This window comes from Phocoena sinus, chromosome 20, assembly GCF_008692025.1.
Source record: "Phocoena sinus isolate mPhoSin1 chromosome 20, mPhoSin1.pri, whole genome shotgun sequence".
NCBI classification, from domain to species: domain Eukaryota; kingdom Metazoa; phylum Chordata; class Mammalia; order Artiodactyla; family Phocoenidae; genus Phocoena; species Phocoena sinus.
The window spans coordinates 51,140,331-51,156,798 of record NC_045782.1 but is presented as its reverse complement, the minus strand read 5'-3'; the positions used below and the strand labels follow the sequence as shown (position 1 = coordinate 51,156,798).

Sequence of the window (16,468 nt, the reverse complement as noted above, 5' to 3'; positions counted from 1 at the left end):
GTCAGTGTCTCTGTTTTGGGAGCACTTCCTTTCTCTGGTTAAAATTCATTCACTCATTCAACAAACACTTACTAACACCTATGTGCCAGGTGTGGTGTTGTTATTCATGTACATGTCCTGTCTCGTACCGGACCATGGGACAGGGACCGCTTTTCCTATGCTCCGCTGCACCTAGCCCACCGCCTTACCAGGGGTGGGCTCGACAGCCCGCTGACCTCTGTTACATAAAGCCAGGGTAGAGGCGCACAGGGTAGAGTATCCCATCTTCCACTCAGCCGCCCAGCTTTTCCACCGGCTGCGCCCGCGTCTAGAACCCGCCCTCCTCAGACATCTGCCCAGTTCATCTCACCTCCTCTGCCCATGGACCACTTTTTTTTTGCCTGCAACTGTGTGGCATGTGGGATCTTAGTTCCCCAACCAGGGATCGAACCCACATCCCTTGCAGTGGAAGCACGGAGTCCTAACCACTGGACTGCCAGGGAAGTCCCCTTGTCCATGGACCACTTTTTTTTTTTTTTTTGGTACGCGTGCCTCTCACTGTTGTGGCCTCTCCCGTTGCGGAGCACAAGCTCCGGATGCGCAGGCCCAGTGGCCATGGCTCACGGACCCAGTTGCTCCACGGCACGTGGGATCCTCCCGGGCCGGGGCATGAACCTGCGTCCCCTGCATCGGCAGGTGGACTCTCAACCACTGCGCCACCAGGGAAGCCCCATGGACCACTTTTTAAAGCGAGCCTCCCGACCCTTACGTGACACACAGATCCCCGGTAACACTTGACACATACGTTTTGTACTGACTGCCTTTTGTGTCCACCCCACCCCAACCACGAAGCCTGTAAGCGCCAGGGGGGCAGGACTTTTGTGTGTCCCCACTGCTGCTGTCCTCAGCATAAAGGATCGTGCCTGGTCAGTAACACAGGCCCCGTACACTGATAAAAGACTGAGTCTGGTGACACCTTTGCTGCTGCCTCAGAGAGTGTTCAAAAGGCGTTTGATGAATGAACGAGAGCAGACGGGCCGGAAGAGGCCAGCAGGAAGGAAGGAGAGCACCTGGAGTCCGAAACCAAACAAGGAAGGACACTGCACATCACCTCTCTGAGATGCTGGGCTGACAGTCTCTGAGACAGGGGCGTCTCGGATTCGCTGCACGAACGCTCATCTTCCTCTTTGTGCAGCACAGAAGAATTCTGGGAGATGGACCTGCACAAGCCGGGAGGGAGAAGCAGCTGCAGCCCACGCCCCTTAAAGAACAGAACTCGCCTGCACTCCCACTAACCAGACGTCACAGGGAGAAGAGGGCCCTGAGGGGAACCTAAATCCTAGGAAGGAGGGAGCGGGGACGTGAGAAAGGGCACCAGCGGGTCTGAGACCTCTTCTGGGCGTTGGAAAATCGGAGTTTTACCTTTAGCTCTTTCAAACAATTGTGTCTGAACTGGGCGAAAACCACTGACATGTTTAGGGTTTCAATATTTTCATGTGTAAAATACCCTCCTTTCCTCTGCCGCGGAAGCTTATTATGACTTGCTCCTTGTTGGATGTAAACGCCTAAGAAACACAGATCACAAGGTCCCTTCGGTCCTCAGACTAAGTGATGCTCCCAGGGGCCTGAATGACCCTAACGCTGTCATCGTCCCTATACTCCATACTCTCCTCCCACAACAGAACCCATGAGAGGTTCGTCCGTCTGGATCCTCCTAAGTACCCATGTACCATCTTATTTTCCTCTCCCAAGGGATGGGACAACTACCCCTCAGGTGCTAGCCCAGGTCTTCGGTGCAATGAGCAGCTCTGGGACCAGCCCAGAGGGTCTACACTGCCCTGGGACTTGGGACTCGAGCCAGCACCGAGGAGGTGAAAGATGGATTGAAAGCACCTCATCAAAGACCCCAGGGCCAACACTACTGCATGCTGGCTACTCACTTGGAGAGACTGTTTCTGAGCTTGAGTCCTGGGCTGCTGCAGTCGGACAGGCGGTCGAGGGGGGAGAGCGTCCGGACAGGAGGCAGGTGGCCGTCACTGCCGTAGGAAGGCAGCATTCCCGAGAGGTGTCTGTCTCCAAGCACGTGGAGTGGGGGGACTGCTGGGGATGCGGTAAGGGGCCCATTGAGGGCCTCCAGAAGAGATACCACTTCGTAACCCGGTGGAATGTTCTCTGAGGACTAGGGGAATCAGAGACAGGTTGGGAAATTAATTAAATACTCTTCGCTTTATGGTATGAGCGTGTTCCTTCCTCTGCATTGGAAAAACGCTTTCTTTTACGTCTAGTCTGGAGCTCTGGCAAAGGAAAGCTGTATTAGAAGCAGAAGAAAGATAAATTATCAGAGAACCGCGTGTTCCTTGACGCTGCTTACTGATGAACTTCTTCTTAATCCTGTTTATTTTTTCCGATTACGGTAGAAATATATGTTCATTACAGGAAATTTGGAAAATACCTAAAAGTGGAAAGAAGGAAAAGAGTCATCAACCATCAAATCACCCAAAGCGATAACTTTTGTTAGCATTCTGGTGTTGTTTTCTTCCAATGTTTTCTCCTCTGTACTGTTTACACAGTTGTGATCGACGTGTTAATCATCATTTTATACCCCGCTTGCCTCACAGAACATAAATATTTTCCTTCACATGCATCCCTTTTCATGGATACCATACGTTTCCTTACTCTTCCATTGGTGTTGGCTATTTAGCTGTGTCCATTTCCTACTGTAAACAACACTTTGATGGACATCTGTTCATCTATCGTGCATAAATCTCTTTTTCTCAGATCATTTTCTGGGTATTAAATTCTAAGACCTTAGATTACCAAGTACAAATGTTTTTAAGGCTCTTAATATATACAGCTGTTTTGCTTATTTTCAGTGATCTTTCTAGTTACACCCTTACAGGCAGTACAGACTACCTGTTTTAATTGCTTCTCGGCCAGCATGGGGTATCTTTAAAAAAGGGAGTTTCTAAAGGTGAAAGGTGAAAAATGGTCTCTCATCTTAATTTGCATGTTGTTGATTTTTAACGTGGTTGACTTTTTAAAAAATGACTGTTGACCAGCTATGTTTCCTCTTCTGAGAATTTTTTTATATATCCTTTGCCCATTTATCTACTATTTCATTCAAGTGAGTTATGGTAAAGATACTAGCCTTTCCTCTGATGCAAATGTTGTGAGTACATTTTTTTTTCTTTAGATGATTTGCTGTTTGGTTTTAACTTTGGTCATCTTTTACACATCTAAAAAAAAAATTTTTTATGCGATAAAATCTACATGTTCGGGACTTCCCTGGCAGTCCAGTGGTTAAGACTCCGCACTTCCACTGCAGGGGGTGCGGGTTTGATTTCTGGTCGGGGAACTAAGATCCCACATGCCGCGCGGCGTGGCCAAAAAAAAAAAAAATCTACAGGTTCTTTTTTTGGTAGCATCCCATTGTTTTCAAGCTTAGAGAGCCCTCTCCCATCCATAGTCAACTAAAGAATCATCTATAATTTATTCTAGGTTTTTAATGTTTGGCTTGCTCTGTTTTTAGTGCAGTTAACTAGTTACTCCGCCTGGAATTTGTTATCTGGTAAGAACTGAAGTGCTAAACTCACTGTTCCTCCCTAAAGCACTACCTAATCATTCCAATACCATTTAGTGAATAATTGGTAATTAATCTCTTCCACTAGCGTGTTAACCTAAAGACAAGACCTTCTGATGGGAACATATGTATATGTATAACTGATTCACTTTGTTATAAAGCAGAAACTAACACACCGTTGTAAAGCAATTATACCCCAATAAAGATGTTAAAAAAAAAAAAAAAAGACCTTCTGGTCTATAACTACAAAGCGTGGAGGCTTGACACCATCACTTACACCACGAGACAGAGGTGAATTATTTCATCTACGTGGCTCCCAGTCCCTGAAGCCACGAACTAAGACAAAGAAAAACAGTTACCTTCTCGGAGGATTCAGATAAAAATGGTAAATTGTATCTAAATCCCAAACAATCATCCCCTTGTTTCTGCTTGGGGGCGTTCCAGAGCTGGACCCCATCCCCACCCCCATCCGCCCGGACACTGGAGTGAAACAGCAAGCTGACAGCTCTTGGGATGGTAAATGTTAACTGGACGCTGAGTCCCCAAGGTGGAAAGGGGAGCTTTTAATGATCAGAACCTCATTTTCCACTGCACTATTGGCTGGTTTCTAACACAACATGATCTCGGCCAGCTTACTCAGTACTTCAGAATGCCAAGGTTTAATTACTTGCCACAAAGACACGTGAAGAAGGACAAAAGGTGAAAAAAGCCCAACTTACTGAATGCTCTTCTGAGTCGGATGTCTGGGATGAGAGGATGGGGTTAAAGCTGGTTGGGGACAGAGGGCCCAGTTTCTTCCTCATGGCTCTGATCTGAAGCAGTGCCCGGAAGGCTGTGAAGAAGAAAACAGGCCATCAGGACACGGTGATGCAGGAGTCAGGACGGACAAGAGCCCGCACAGAAGCCACGACCCCTTCTCCCCCCGAGGGCTGACCTCGGGGACCCAGCAGGGCCTCCGGGGCTTACGCAGTCGGCAGATGGGGCAGTTGTTGGCCTGGTAGCGCAGGGTGTCGGCGCAGGTGTTACACAGGCAGAGGTGACGACAGGGCAGAATCAAGGTGTCCCGCACGTCTGAGAGACACACCACACACTCGGCACTGTTATCACTCACTTCATCGTCAGCCACCTGGCCGGGGGACAGAAATTTAGCCAGTGTCACAAAGACCCTCACGTCACATACCTTCTTTCGAAGGCAGCCTGCCTGCAGAGCTGAGACAATGCACTTGGTGAACTACGTTGAACTTGGGAGTTTACCAAGTGCACTGGCACACACTCAGTTTCACTTCTTCTGGCAACTGTTTGTCTCAAGCTCGTCCTCTGAGGCTGAGATCTGGTCCTGTCTGAAAGTCGGAGCTCAAGGGGCCCAGGAGGCCACCCAGGGAAGTGGGGAGCAATGAACTGAGTGAGCCGAGCCCTGCCGAAGAACCGATCCGAACCAGCCTATATTCTCATTTCCAACGTTATATAAGTCTAATCATCTGAAACGAGGAAGAAGGAATACCCTTCTAGGACCAAATGGATTCCAGAGCTTGGCATGCTAAGTTCCTAGATCCTGGCAGGATCAGAGAAGTTCTCACTCTGCCTCCTGGGAAGAGTACATTCAGAACTGCGGAGGGAACTTGCCTTACGCTCTTGCGTGTTGTACTTGTTTTCAATTCCATAGATCTCCTGAAGGAGGTAGCTGACCCCATCCACCTGAAGAGCCAATGGAAAAGTTCAAGGGCAGAGGCTGGTTCTACCGAGAGATGAGTGGGAACTCACCCCCCACCCCCCAACCTCCTTCGGTAACCAAGGACTACTGATTCACAATGAAAAAAATCAAAGGCCCAGAAGAGTAAAGGAGGCTCTTATTTACTCATGTGTTCTCTCTGGGAGGGGAACGGAAATCAAATGCTTCATTCACCCGCCCTTATGCCCAATAGGGAACGTGCGCAAATACAACAGTGACACTCGTACTGCAGGTCGCTATAACGGACAGTCAAGGAAGGCGGAAACTAGGAAAAGGATGGAAGACCACGTGTCAGAAGCATTGGCTATGTAATAATAAAAGCTAAGTTTAGACATTACAAACGGGAAGCAATGTGAATGGGAAAGAAAGAGAAGAAATGGGCAAGGAAAAGAGGGGAAAATGCAGAAGCAAAGAGAGAGCAGGACCTTGAAGGAGGGGCCGATTGTGCCCCCTCCAGGGCCACGGAGCCACCCCATCTCCAACACGCAGCAAAATATGACCTCTGTTGGCCCTGCTCCTTAAAACCTCAACTTTGGGAACTGCCTGGCGGTCCAGTGGTTAGGACTCAGCGTTCTCACCGCCAGGGGGCCTGGGTTCAATCCCTGGTCGGGGAACTAAGATCCCGCAAGCCCCGAAGCACAGCCAAAAAAACCCCCCCAAAAAAACCAAAAAACATTAGAACCTCAACTTCAATGCCCCGTTTGACTCCCACTAGCTTGGGCCATGTTGGTGCCAGAGCTGGCCCCTGCCTTGTTTCCTTACGCCTGCCCACCCCTCTCCCCTGCCCCCCACCCTGTCCCAGTTATCCCCGCCCCTAAGGCCCAGCCTGTCACCGATGTCGCATGCCACTCTCCAGTCTGACAAAGGCTGTTGCTGATGCCAATCTAGCGACAGAAGAAGAGATAAACCATTTCCCTTGAGCTACCCTAGCCTTTCCATCCCATCCAGGAGTCCTGGGGAACCAGGCCTTCCCATGAGGCAACTCACTGAGGCCAGGCCTTTCCAGGCCGTACCCTGGGCTCAGGATCTGTTATCTCCTCTGCCTCTCTTAAAATTTGCTTTAACACAGTGATTATATTGGAAAGGACATTATCAACAAATTCATACTAAAGTATTACTGACTACTATTGACCTCATTAAGGGTGGAGAGCACTTAATACCTGAAAGAATGAATGATGTAGAATTTCAGATATCTGTCACCCATCTGCGGGGGGCGGGGGGTGGCGGCTTTCTTTGCATCTCAACCCGAGGTCTACCCTGCCCCCCACCCGACTGCTCCACACCCTTGTGTGATGACACACCTTCCCTTGGCAATGCCACTGACACCTCTCCCCTCCTTGTGTTCCGTGACCCTCCTCCTGCCTCTGCAAGAGTGGAAGGAAAGTGCTGGCACACCGCGGGGGTTAGGACTTCCAGCAACATATGCATAACCTGCCTGATCATTCTGGAAGGGGGCGGATGGGCAGCAAACTTGGAATGTGAGAAAAGGAATGTTGGGATAAATTAAGCCAAGAGCTCCAATTGGCCTTAAACTGGACCCCAATACTTTTATCCTTTAGCTGGAAATGTCTCTCACCCTGGCATTTTAAATAAAAACATTCTCCCTAAACCTAAAGTCAGGAGATAAATCTTGTCCTTTCATTTTCTAAAGTCCCCTGCTCAGATAATGGCTACCTCACCACCAACAATTGAGGAACAACAGAGATATCAAAAATCAGTATTCCTTTCAGGCCACCCAAGTAGTTTCCAACACAGAAAAGCATTCCCTGTTTGCTTTTCTTCTTTGATTTAAAAAAAGGGGGGTGGTGGTGGAAGGGAAAGAAGAGTGCTTTAGCAAAAGAGTGGAGAGAGAGAAGGGGGTACACCAACAGTCCCTGGCCCTCGAATACTTACTACTTGTTTCTGTTTGAGGGGCTTGACACAGAAAGTCCCGTCTGTGTGCTGGAGGGAAAATACACAGTTATGAAGGAGGGCAACGAGGATCAGCTGTTCTTTTGTTACTTCTCTCAATTACACACCTCCTGGAGGCCCCCCCAGCCCCCACCCCCCCGCCCTGCCAGTGTGGAATGACAGACTCCTAATACGGGAAGGGTCTTCAAGCACATAGTCTAGCCCTTCTGCTTTAAGAAGAGGAAATGATGGACTTCCCTGGTGGTCCAGTGGTTAAAAATCGGTCAGGGAACTAAGATCCCACATGCCGTGGGGCAACTAAGCCCGAGCGCCGCAACTACTGAGCCCATGCACTACAACTAGAGAGAAGCCCTGGCAGCACAACGAAGATCCTGAGTGCCATAAATAAGACCCGACGCAGCCAATAAATAAATATTAAAAAAAAAAAGAAGAGGAAACAAGGCCTAAGGAGCTGAAGGCCATGCAGCAAGTTGGTGGCGTAGCCCCCGGTGTGGTGCTTCCCCCAGCTCCCTGCGCAGCCTCCGAGCTGGACCCACTCTGCCGAGCCCAGGCAGCCAGCGAACAGGGCTCCACGTGTCCTCACAGGAAAGACAGAGCAACATGTACCAAAGTGAGGCCCTGTAACATTACCCACTGACCTTTTCAAAAGTGCCCAGCAGGACGTGGCAATGGCCAAAATACTCTGAAACAAATAAAGGCACGTGGATGAAGAAGAAGAAAGCCCACAACACACCTCGATTCCACTCACCTTCCCCGGGTCCCACAGTCTGGCAACACGAACCCTCTGGCTGTCCCGGGAAGGGGCAGGTTACGTCACCCAGTAGGACTCTCGTTGCCCGAGAAGCGTGGAAGCAAGAGTGCGTGGGGATGTGGGAACTGCCTGATACCCACGGGGGAGGCATGCTGTTCTGAGGCCGCAGCCGCTGCCAGGCCTGCACGCTACATACGGGCATGTGTGCAGCCCAAGAAGACCGGAAGCACCCGTACCATCTCCTTCATCCACCACAGCATGGACCACTAACGGGTAAACCTCTCTGTCCAGGTCAAAGCCAAGCTGAAAGAAAAGGAAAAAGAAAAAACAAAAGGAACTTAACACATTTAAAGGGCACAGTAATCCGTCAGAAAAGGGAGGTCTCGTCAGGAAGCCTGAACCTCATCTCTGCACCTCTTCCATCAACCTGGTTAACTACCTAAGTCCGTAGAATTGAAGGCCACCAGTCTCTTTGTAAAAAATCCCCTAGATTCCCAGGTTCAAGGCTTCTAACCTGCAGGTCTTTCCTTTGGGCACGGCTTTCCCAAAATATCCTGGGTTAACGGGCTACTCTGGGATAGAAAAATTAGATGTATCCTTCCCAGGGCATGAAGACGTTACAAGGCTGAAGGGGAGCACGGCCTTCGAGTACCCGGGCCCATCCTTTGCTGCTGGCCAGGGTCCTGAGTAGCTCCCACGCCCTGTGGGTCTGTGGGCAGAACCTGTCCTGCACTTTCTCCCAGTGGCCGGGCCCCTCCGCCAGCCGGCAGCTCACCTCCTCTTCAGCCCACTCGGAGGGGTCCACGGTGTGGGAGGGCAGGCAGAACTGCTGGCACACTCCACGCCTGTAGTGCACCGTCTCTGACTGCAGGCTGTTGTCTTTGGGGATGTAGCTGTTGATCAAAGTGGGAAGCAAAGCAAAAGTTACTGACAGTTTCCTCTGTCTCATACCTGTTCTCAGTTAGCAACAGGTTCTCAGTATAGAGTGGAAGAGAAAAGAGAAGAAAAGATCTTCTTTATAATCTCTTTCCTTTGCCCTTGCTTGGTAATGCTACTGAAGTTATCTATTCAGCCCACATATCCACAGAAAGGTAGCTGAACAGATTTTTAACAGCATCATGGTGACCTGAAGGACTATGCTGCCATCTGTCACTGTGCCAAGATGACACAGCTTGAAGGGAAAGGTGAAAACGTAAGGCTGTGTAGAAGAAAACCCAAATTCAGGAACCAGCTCTCACCTGGGTGTAGAAAAAGAATGTTTTCCTCCACAGGTGAGCACGCCAGGCACAGACCCTAACCTGTCTAGGAAGGACGTGGCTCCCCTGGTCCTTTGTTCTTACCTGGCAATCCCATTCTGGAACTCTTCGGTGGCCTGGTAATAGATGGTGATGGCCACCCGAGCATCCGTGTCAAAGGTGAATTCCACGTTGTAGTGGACTTTCGCTCTGCTGGCCTCTTCTCCCGGGGTCTTCACTTCCTCGGCACATCTAGAAAACCACAAAGACTCAGCATTCGGGAGTAGCAAATTAATATATTCAAAGTAATCTTTCTTCTTTTCTTTTTTTTTTTGTGGGATCTTAGTTCCCTGACCAGGGTTGGAACCATGCCCCCTGCAGTGGAAGTGCAGAGTCCTAACCACTGGACTGCCAGGGAATTCCCTTCTTTTTTTTTTTTTTTAATATTTATTTATTTGGTTGCACCAGGTCTTATTTGCGGCTCGAGGGCTCCTTAGTTGTGGCATGCGTGTGGGATCTAGCTCCCTGACCAGGGATTGAACCCAGGCCCCCTGCATTGGGAGCAAGGAGTCTTATCCACTGCGCCATCAGGGATGTCCCTTGTTTTCTTTTTCTAATTGAACGTATTGTGGGCTTCCCTCTGTGATCATACACTTTCCATCCTCATTTTGAATGACGGCAGAGCGCTTTGTTACCACTGTCAGGGGGCATTTAGGGGATTTCTGATATTTCACAGTGCTACAGTTAACATCCTTGTGCGTTTGCCAGGCTTTACCAAAAAAAGTTTTTAATTTTAATCAAAGTTACTAATCACATAGTTTAAATAGTTTCCACAAGGCTTGTGACAAAAAACCAGCAGGTCTCTTTCTGTCCCTTTTCCTCTTCTTTAGGGAAAACCGCCTTTACCTCTGTAGCTGACCATTTTGGCATTTATCTGCATGTTAATTTTTCAGTTTTAGGCATTATCTATTGACCTCCTACTATGGAAATGAGACTTTCTCTTTCCTCACTCTGCTCCGTATAGGGACACCCCTTCCACCATGTGGTTCACCATGATTTTGTTAGCTCAGGACATCTTCGTCTATACGACTGTGAGTCCATCAACATTATTCACAGCTCAGCCACAGAGTAATCTCTAATAATTTTTCCTTTCCTGCATAAGTTTTTCTCAGAGCTTGTGCTCATTTTGCTTTTTTCTTCAGTTGCTTAGTCTTTTATGCACTAGTCACTGATTCAAATTCAAACTCTTTGGCTGTCTACATCTCGACGTTCAGACGTACCAGGTATTCTGTGCACCTTGTCTTTTTGAGCAGGACACTTACGGAGCCTTCTGACCTGCTCCATCTGGACCCTGATCCCTCCGTACCTGCACATGGCACATGGCTGCCACCCTGGAATCTCCCTGTCCCATCTCCCTGTGTGTCCCTTTTGCCTCTCTCCCGGAGAATCGCATGCTTCCTGCACCTCCTGGCTTCCTCTTTCTTGGGTTACGCTTTCCTTTTGCTGGAGCACAACTTCCAGTAGCTTCCTGAAAAAGGGTGTGGTGGAGGGATAAACTTTTCGAGATTTTATTATACAATCACACGTCATTGAAAGTCTGGCTGAGGGAGTTCCCTGGCGGTCCAGTGGTTAGGACTCGGTGCTTTCACTGCTGAGGATACGGGTTCAATCCCTGGTCGGGGAGCTAAGATCCTGCAAGCCACGAGGCCAAAAAAAAAAAAAAAGTCTGGCTGAGTAAAGAATTCTGGATTATAAATACTTTTAAAAAGTCATTTCAGAGCATCGCTGCAGTATCTTTTAGCTCCCAGGGTCGCTTTCATCCTCGACTGGGCTGAGCACTCGGTGGACCTTTGTAGAAACTCTTAAATTATGTACGTCATCGGTGATTCCTTCCTTCTATGTTCTCCATTCTCTCTTTCTAGAACCATTAGTTGGCTGTTGGACCTTCTATTCTTCGTATCTTTCCTCTTCTGTTTTCCATAGCTTTGCCTTTATGCTCCACTTCCTAGAACATTTCAACTTTTCTTCCGATATTCTATTGGTTTTTTCATTTCTACGTTTTTAAGCTCCGAGAGCCTTGTTTGTTTGCTAAACGCTTTGTGTCACTGCGTCCGTGAAATAAGAAGGCAGTATCTTCTCTATGTCTCTGAGGCTACAAATCAAGGTTTCCTCTTCCTGCACAGTTTTTATTTCCACTTTTTCCCCCTGTTGGCTTGTTTTACAATTGTCTTTCATACGATAGGCGTTCCTTATACATCTGAGAATCTTTGGTTGTCTGCTCATACTAAGACATTTAAACCCCCTAATTGTGGTCCACGGGGACTTCCCTGGCGGTCCAGCGGTTAGGACTCCACGCTTGCACTACAGGGTGCAGGGGTTCGATCCCTGGTCAAGGAACTAAGATCCCTCATGGCACGCGGCCAAAAAAAAAAAAAAAAAAATCCCGATGGGAACTGAGTGCATGGTGGGGCTTGGGGATGCTAGGCTTCCCTGGGGACTCATCTGGGTCTGGCGAGGGATCTCCAGCACCAGTCTCTTTGGTCTTCCCACCTGGGGGCGTCTGATTGTCCAAAGAACAGTTTTCCTCTCTTCTAACAATGGCCTGGCTGCTGGCATTCTGGGCTTAGAGTTGGGGTTGGGGGGCAGGCTGGAGGGCTCAGCATCCAACGTTTCTGAATTCACTTAACCCCCTGATTTCAGTACTGAGTCCAGCCCTTAGCTGTGCCTCGGTCCCCCAAGTCCAGAGATTCTTTGTTTGAACGTTTCCAGTGAGCATCGTCTGCCAGCCTTTTGCCAGGGTGTGGGAGGGTAGTTCTGGCTGTGTAGTCTAAGGGAGGGGGCATCTGAATACCTCTCAAGCAGACTTTCCACTAACCTCCCTCCTTTTAGCACCCCCCACCCCCAAGATGTCCAGAGGTACCTGGAACTGCCAATTCCTGAGCCTTCTGGGGGAAACCACAGTACAAACTGGTGATTCTCAGCTTTTCCTTCTGTTTGCTCGGGATCCTGATTTCTCAGGTTTAGTAAGTTATTTAACATTCACCACCTGTTTCCAGTCTCTAAAATTTTTTTTAATTAATTTTTGGCTGCGTTGGGTCTTCGTTGCTGTGTGTGGGCTCTCTAGTTGCGGCGGGCGGGGGCTACTCTTTGTCGCGGTGCGCGGGCTTCTCATTGCGGTGGCTTCTCTTGTTGCGGAGCACGGGCTCTAGGCGCGCGGACTTCAGTAGCTGTGGCTCGAAGGCTCTAGAGCGCAGGCTCAGTAGTTGTGGCACACGGGCTTAGCTATCCCGCGGCATGTGGGATCCTCCCGGACCAGGGCTCGAATCTGTGTCTCCTGCATTGGCAGGCGGATTCTTAACCATTGCGCCACCAGGGAAGCCCCAGCCTCTAAAATTTTGTTGCTGTTGCTCCTTTCCCACTCTCCCAATTTTTGTGGATTTGTGTTGTTTAAAAATACTCATTATTGTTTAGTGGGGTTTGGAGAGGAAGCAAAGGTACATGTTCGATCCTCCACCTTTACCTGGAAATCTGAGAATCAGAATTTACTTTAGTCCCATCTCGGAAAAAACAAAATCAAAACTCACCCTTCATCTTAACACTTATTGATCACCAGGTGCTTTCCCTTTCATTATCCCTTTTGACAACAGCCATGAAAGGTAAGGTTGGTTCACTATTTTACAGGTGAGAACCAGAAGCTCAGAGCAGTTGCCTCATTTTATCCTAGAGCTGCAGCCAGGCTGCCACGTCCGAGGCCAGGACCTCAAGGGGGCTCAGACCCCTGAATCCATCTCCATCAAATACGCGAGCAGACCATATGTGATGAGAGAAACAAGTAGCCGGAGCAGCTGACAGCTGGCAGGCTCCCGAGGCCTCAGTAGCCTCCATCTATCCTGCTGCGGCAGGAACTCCCCGGTGGAGGGGGGACGGCCGGCTGCGGACTCTTCTGCGGCAAAAGAGTTCCCCCTTGGCTGCGCCGTCCCCAGGGTTGACCCCGGGGGTGCGAGCGGCTGGGGAAGCAGTTGAAAACCTCAGGGACAAAGAAAATATTAAAAAACTGAGACAGAAAACAGATTAGTGGCTGCTTAGGCCGGGAAGAGGGGTTTCGGGGGGAAATGGGGGATGATGAATAATGAGTATCGGGTTTCTTTTCGGGGTGATGAAAATGTTCTAAAATTAGATAGTAGTGATGGTTGCACAATTCTGTGAATAACTAAAAATCACTGAATCGGGGGACTTCCCTGGTGGCGCAGCGTATAAGACTCCGCGATCCCAACGCAGGGCACCCGGGTTTGATCCCTGCTCAGGGAACTAGATTCCACATGCATGCCGCAACTAAGAGTTCACATGCCGCAATTAAGAGTTTGCATGCCACAACTAAGGAGCCTGCCTGCCGCAACTAAGACCCGGTGCAACCAAATAAAACAATAAATACTTAAAAGAAAATCACTGAATTGTACACTTTAAATGAATGAACTGTATGGTATATGAACTATATCTCAATGAAGTGGTTATATTTTATTCCTAAAAATTTATTTTTTGACGTGGGCCATTTTTTTTTTTTTTTTTTTTTTTTAAATTTATTTTTTTTATTTATTTATTTTTGGCTGCATTGGGTCTTCGTTGCTGTGAGCGGGCTTTCTCTAGTTGCGCCGAGCCGGGGCTACTCTTCATTGCGGTGCGTGGGCTTCTCATTGCAGTGGCTTCTCTTGTTGCATGCAGAGCACGGGCTCTAGGCACACAGGCTTCAGTAGCTGTGACACGCGGGCTCAGTAGTTGTGGCTCGCGGGCTCTAGAGCACAGGCTCAGTAGTTGTGGCGCACAGGCTTAGTTGCTCTGTGGCATGTGGGATCTTCCCGGACCAGGGCTCGAACCCATGTCCCCTGCATTGGCAGGCGGATTCTTAACCACTGCGCCACCAGGGAAGCCCGACGTGGGCCATTTTTAAAGTCTTTATTGAATTTGTTACCATATTGCTCCTGTTTTATATTTTGGTTTTTTGGCCTCGAGGCATGTGGGATCTTAGCTCCCTGAGCAGGGATTGAACCCACACCCCCTGCATTGGAAGTCTTAACCACTGGACCACCAGCGAAGTCCCCGAAGTGGTTATATTTTTTTTTTTTTTTTTTGCTGTGCGCGGGCCTCTCACCGCTGTGGCCTCTCCCGTCGCGGAGCACAGGCTCCGGACGCACAAGCCCAGCGGCCATGGCTCACGGGCCCAGCCGCTCCGCAGCATGTGGGATCCTCCCGGACCGGGGCACGAACCCGCGTCCCCCGCATCGGCAGGCGGACTCCCAACCACTGCGCCACCAGGGAAGCCCCCGAAGTGGTTATATTTTAAAAAGATGATCAGAGAGAAATAAATTCCCTGATCTATACAAGCATAAAGTGCTCTCCGAGTCATCTTCCTTTGTCAACTGAGAAGAATGTGGGACCTCTGGTTTGCCCTAACCAAACTGTCTCCCCAGGGAACCAGTGAGTCTTAGTAGACAGACTTGCTATCTGGAGAGCAGCATCTGTTTAAAAATCACATTATCTCTGGGACTTCCCTGGTGGTCCAGGGTTAGAACTCCGTGCTTCCATTGCAGGGGGCCCGGGTTCAATCCCCAGTCAGGGAACTAAGATCCCACAAGCCTTGCCATGCTGCCAAAAAAAAAGGAAAAGAAAAGAAAAAAAAATTGTGTTATCTCAGGGACAGCACAAAGAAGACAGATGATGACAATAATTAGTACTGACAGTGGTGATTAAACAACAAACCCAGTGCACCAGAGGAAGGGCACATGAGATTAAGAATAAATTAAAAAGGAAATACAGGCAATAAAATAAGGATTTCCTGCACCAAGTTCAAACATCCCATCTTCACACAGGCTTGTCGAGGTATCTGCAGAATTCACTTTCTCCTCCAACTGTTCTTTTTCTGGAAGGTTCACCAAATCGGGGTAATCATGACAGCTTCCAGGAGAGTGAAAGTTCTTCCCAAACACTGACTATCAGAGAAAGTTCTGAACAATCTAGGTGTGGAGACCCCTCATGCAAGCAGCCCACGGCCCGGAGGCCTAGAGGCCGGGCTCTGGGTCTGGCAGAAACCGCTCTGTGGGTCCCCTGGGAAGTCGGCTGCCCCTCCACGAGGAAGGGCCCCTGGAACCTGGCCCCCGCCGGCTGGGAACTTGAACTTACTTGACAAGTCTTAGTGTATCCTTTCGGATGTTGATCAGGCTTCTCAGAGTTTTCACTGGTTCTTGGGGAGGAGGGGCAGCGTAAGGAAACTGTGTCGGAAACAAAGTGGGAGAAGACTGTGTTTAGAAAGATGGATAACCATAGTAAATGGACGTGCTCGAGGTCACAGCTACTGGGAGAGCTGGGATCCGACTTGGTGTCCAAAGCGCTACATTTACCTGCTTTTCCCATTAGATGAAGCTTATGTGAGTCAGCATTCAAAATGCGGACACCTAATAAAAACTCCCACTGAAGTTCCAAATACCAAGGGACACACGGTGGCCGAGTTAATCACAAAAGGCTTTTCCACCTGACCTTACACAACGGGGAGCCGGACCTGCAAGGATTTTCCTTCAGTGAAGCCACATGGTGTCTGAGGAATTTACGAACCGCAAACACAAGAGAACCCCATCATGTGTACAGAGTGGAGGCCTGCAAACAGTGAAGAACAAATTTCCTCCGCAGCTGATCATATAAAGCAGAGTTTTTTTTAAAACAACGTGAGCCAAAGAGCTCTTTTGGGGTCATCAAAGGTTTGTGGTTGCCCATCATTTACCTCACGCTTTCACTCTCTTTCCCTGTTTAAACACGTGGGTTTGGAGTTGTGAGTTGATGACAATGAGGAGATAAGAAAGGGGACACAGTAAAACATTCCATTGGGAACTGCTTTGAGAAGATTAAGAGTGATTGAAAATGTTCCCGCTATTCTTATGACATCATTTGGGCAGTAAACATTTTTTACATATGATTCCCAGAAGACCTACTAGTGTCTGGAGCTTTGCAAAACCGTGGTCCTCTTAGCTCTGAAGAGTCTACCCCCTCATGCTGGTGTCAGAAAACAGAACGTCCACATGAAACTCTGTGTCTTCACAGATTTTTGCTGTTTTACTTGGGAAACATAATTGAACCTACGGTACGTCTGATTTTGTGTATTCAGTGTGATCCCTGATACTTCACGTGCATGAATGTGACCCTTAAGAAAATACATTTAATCCAAACTATCAGCTGTGCATTCAGATTATTGCTTTGTGGGTATTGTGTAGCAACATTTTATTTTTTCACTGATACCT

At 48.8% G+C, this 16,468-nt stretch overlaps 1 protein-coding gene across 6 annotated transcripts in view; it reads right to left on the bottom strand.

Annotated features, from left to right (window-relative positions):
- Window positions 1–16,468, bottom strand: part of RNF157 (ring finger protein 157) — an 83,260-nt gene that overhangs the window by 13,964 nt on the left and 52,828 nt on the right. For all 6 annotated transcript variants that reach the window (XR_004347383.1, XR_004347382.1, XR_004347384.1 and 3 more), the window contains exons 3-13: window positions 15,360–15,448; window positions 9,291–9,437; window positions 8,726–8,843; window positions 8,187–8,253; window positions 7,838–7,881; window positions 7,182–7,229; window positions 5,183–5,254; window positions 4,526–4,685; window positions 4,279–4,391; window positions 1,920–2,158; window positions 1,091–1,199 (exon numbers count right to left, since the gene is read on the bottom strand). Coding sequence is in view for 2 of the 6 variants with exons in the window: in XM_032615939.1 (XP_032471830.1) it covers window positions 1,091–1,199; window positions 1,920–2,158; window positions 4,279–4,391; window positions 4,526–4,685; window positions 5,183–5,254; window positions 7,182–7,229; window positions 7,838–7,881; window positions 8,187–8,253; window positions 8,726–8,843; window positions 9,291–9,437; window positions 15,360–15,448 (1,206 nt within the window). In the remaining 4 variants the exon portion in view is untranslated. The remainder of the gene's footprint in view (window positions 1–1,090; window positions 1,200–1,919; window positions 2,159–4,278; window positions 4,392–4,525; window positions 4,686–5,182; window positions 5,255–7,181; window positions 7,230–7,837; window positions 7,882–8,186; window positions 8,254–8,725; window positions 8,844–9,290; window positions 9,438–15,359; window positions 15,449–16,468) is intronic.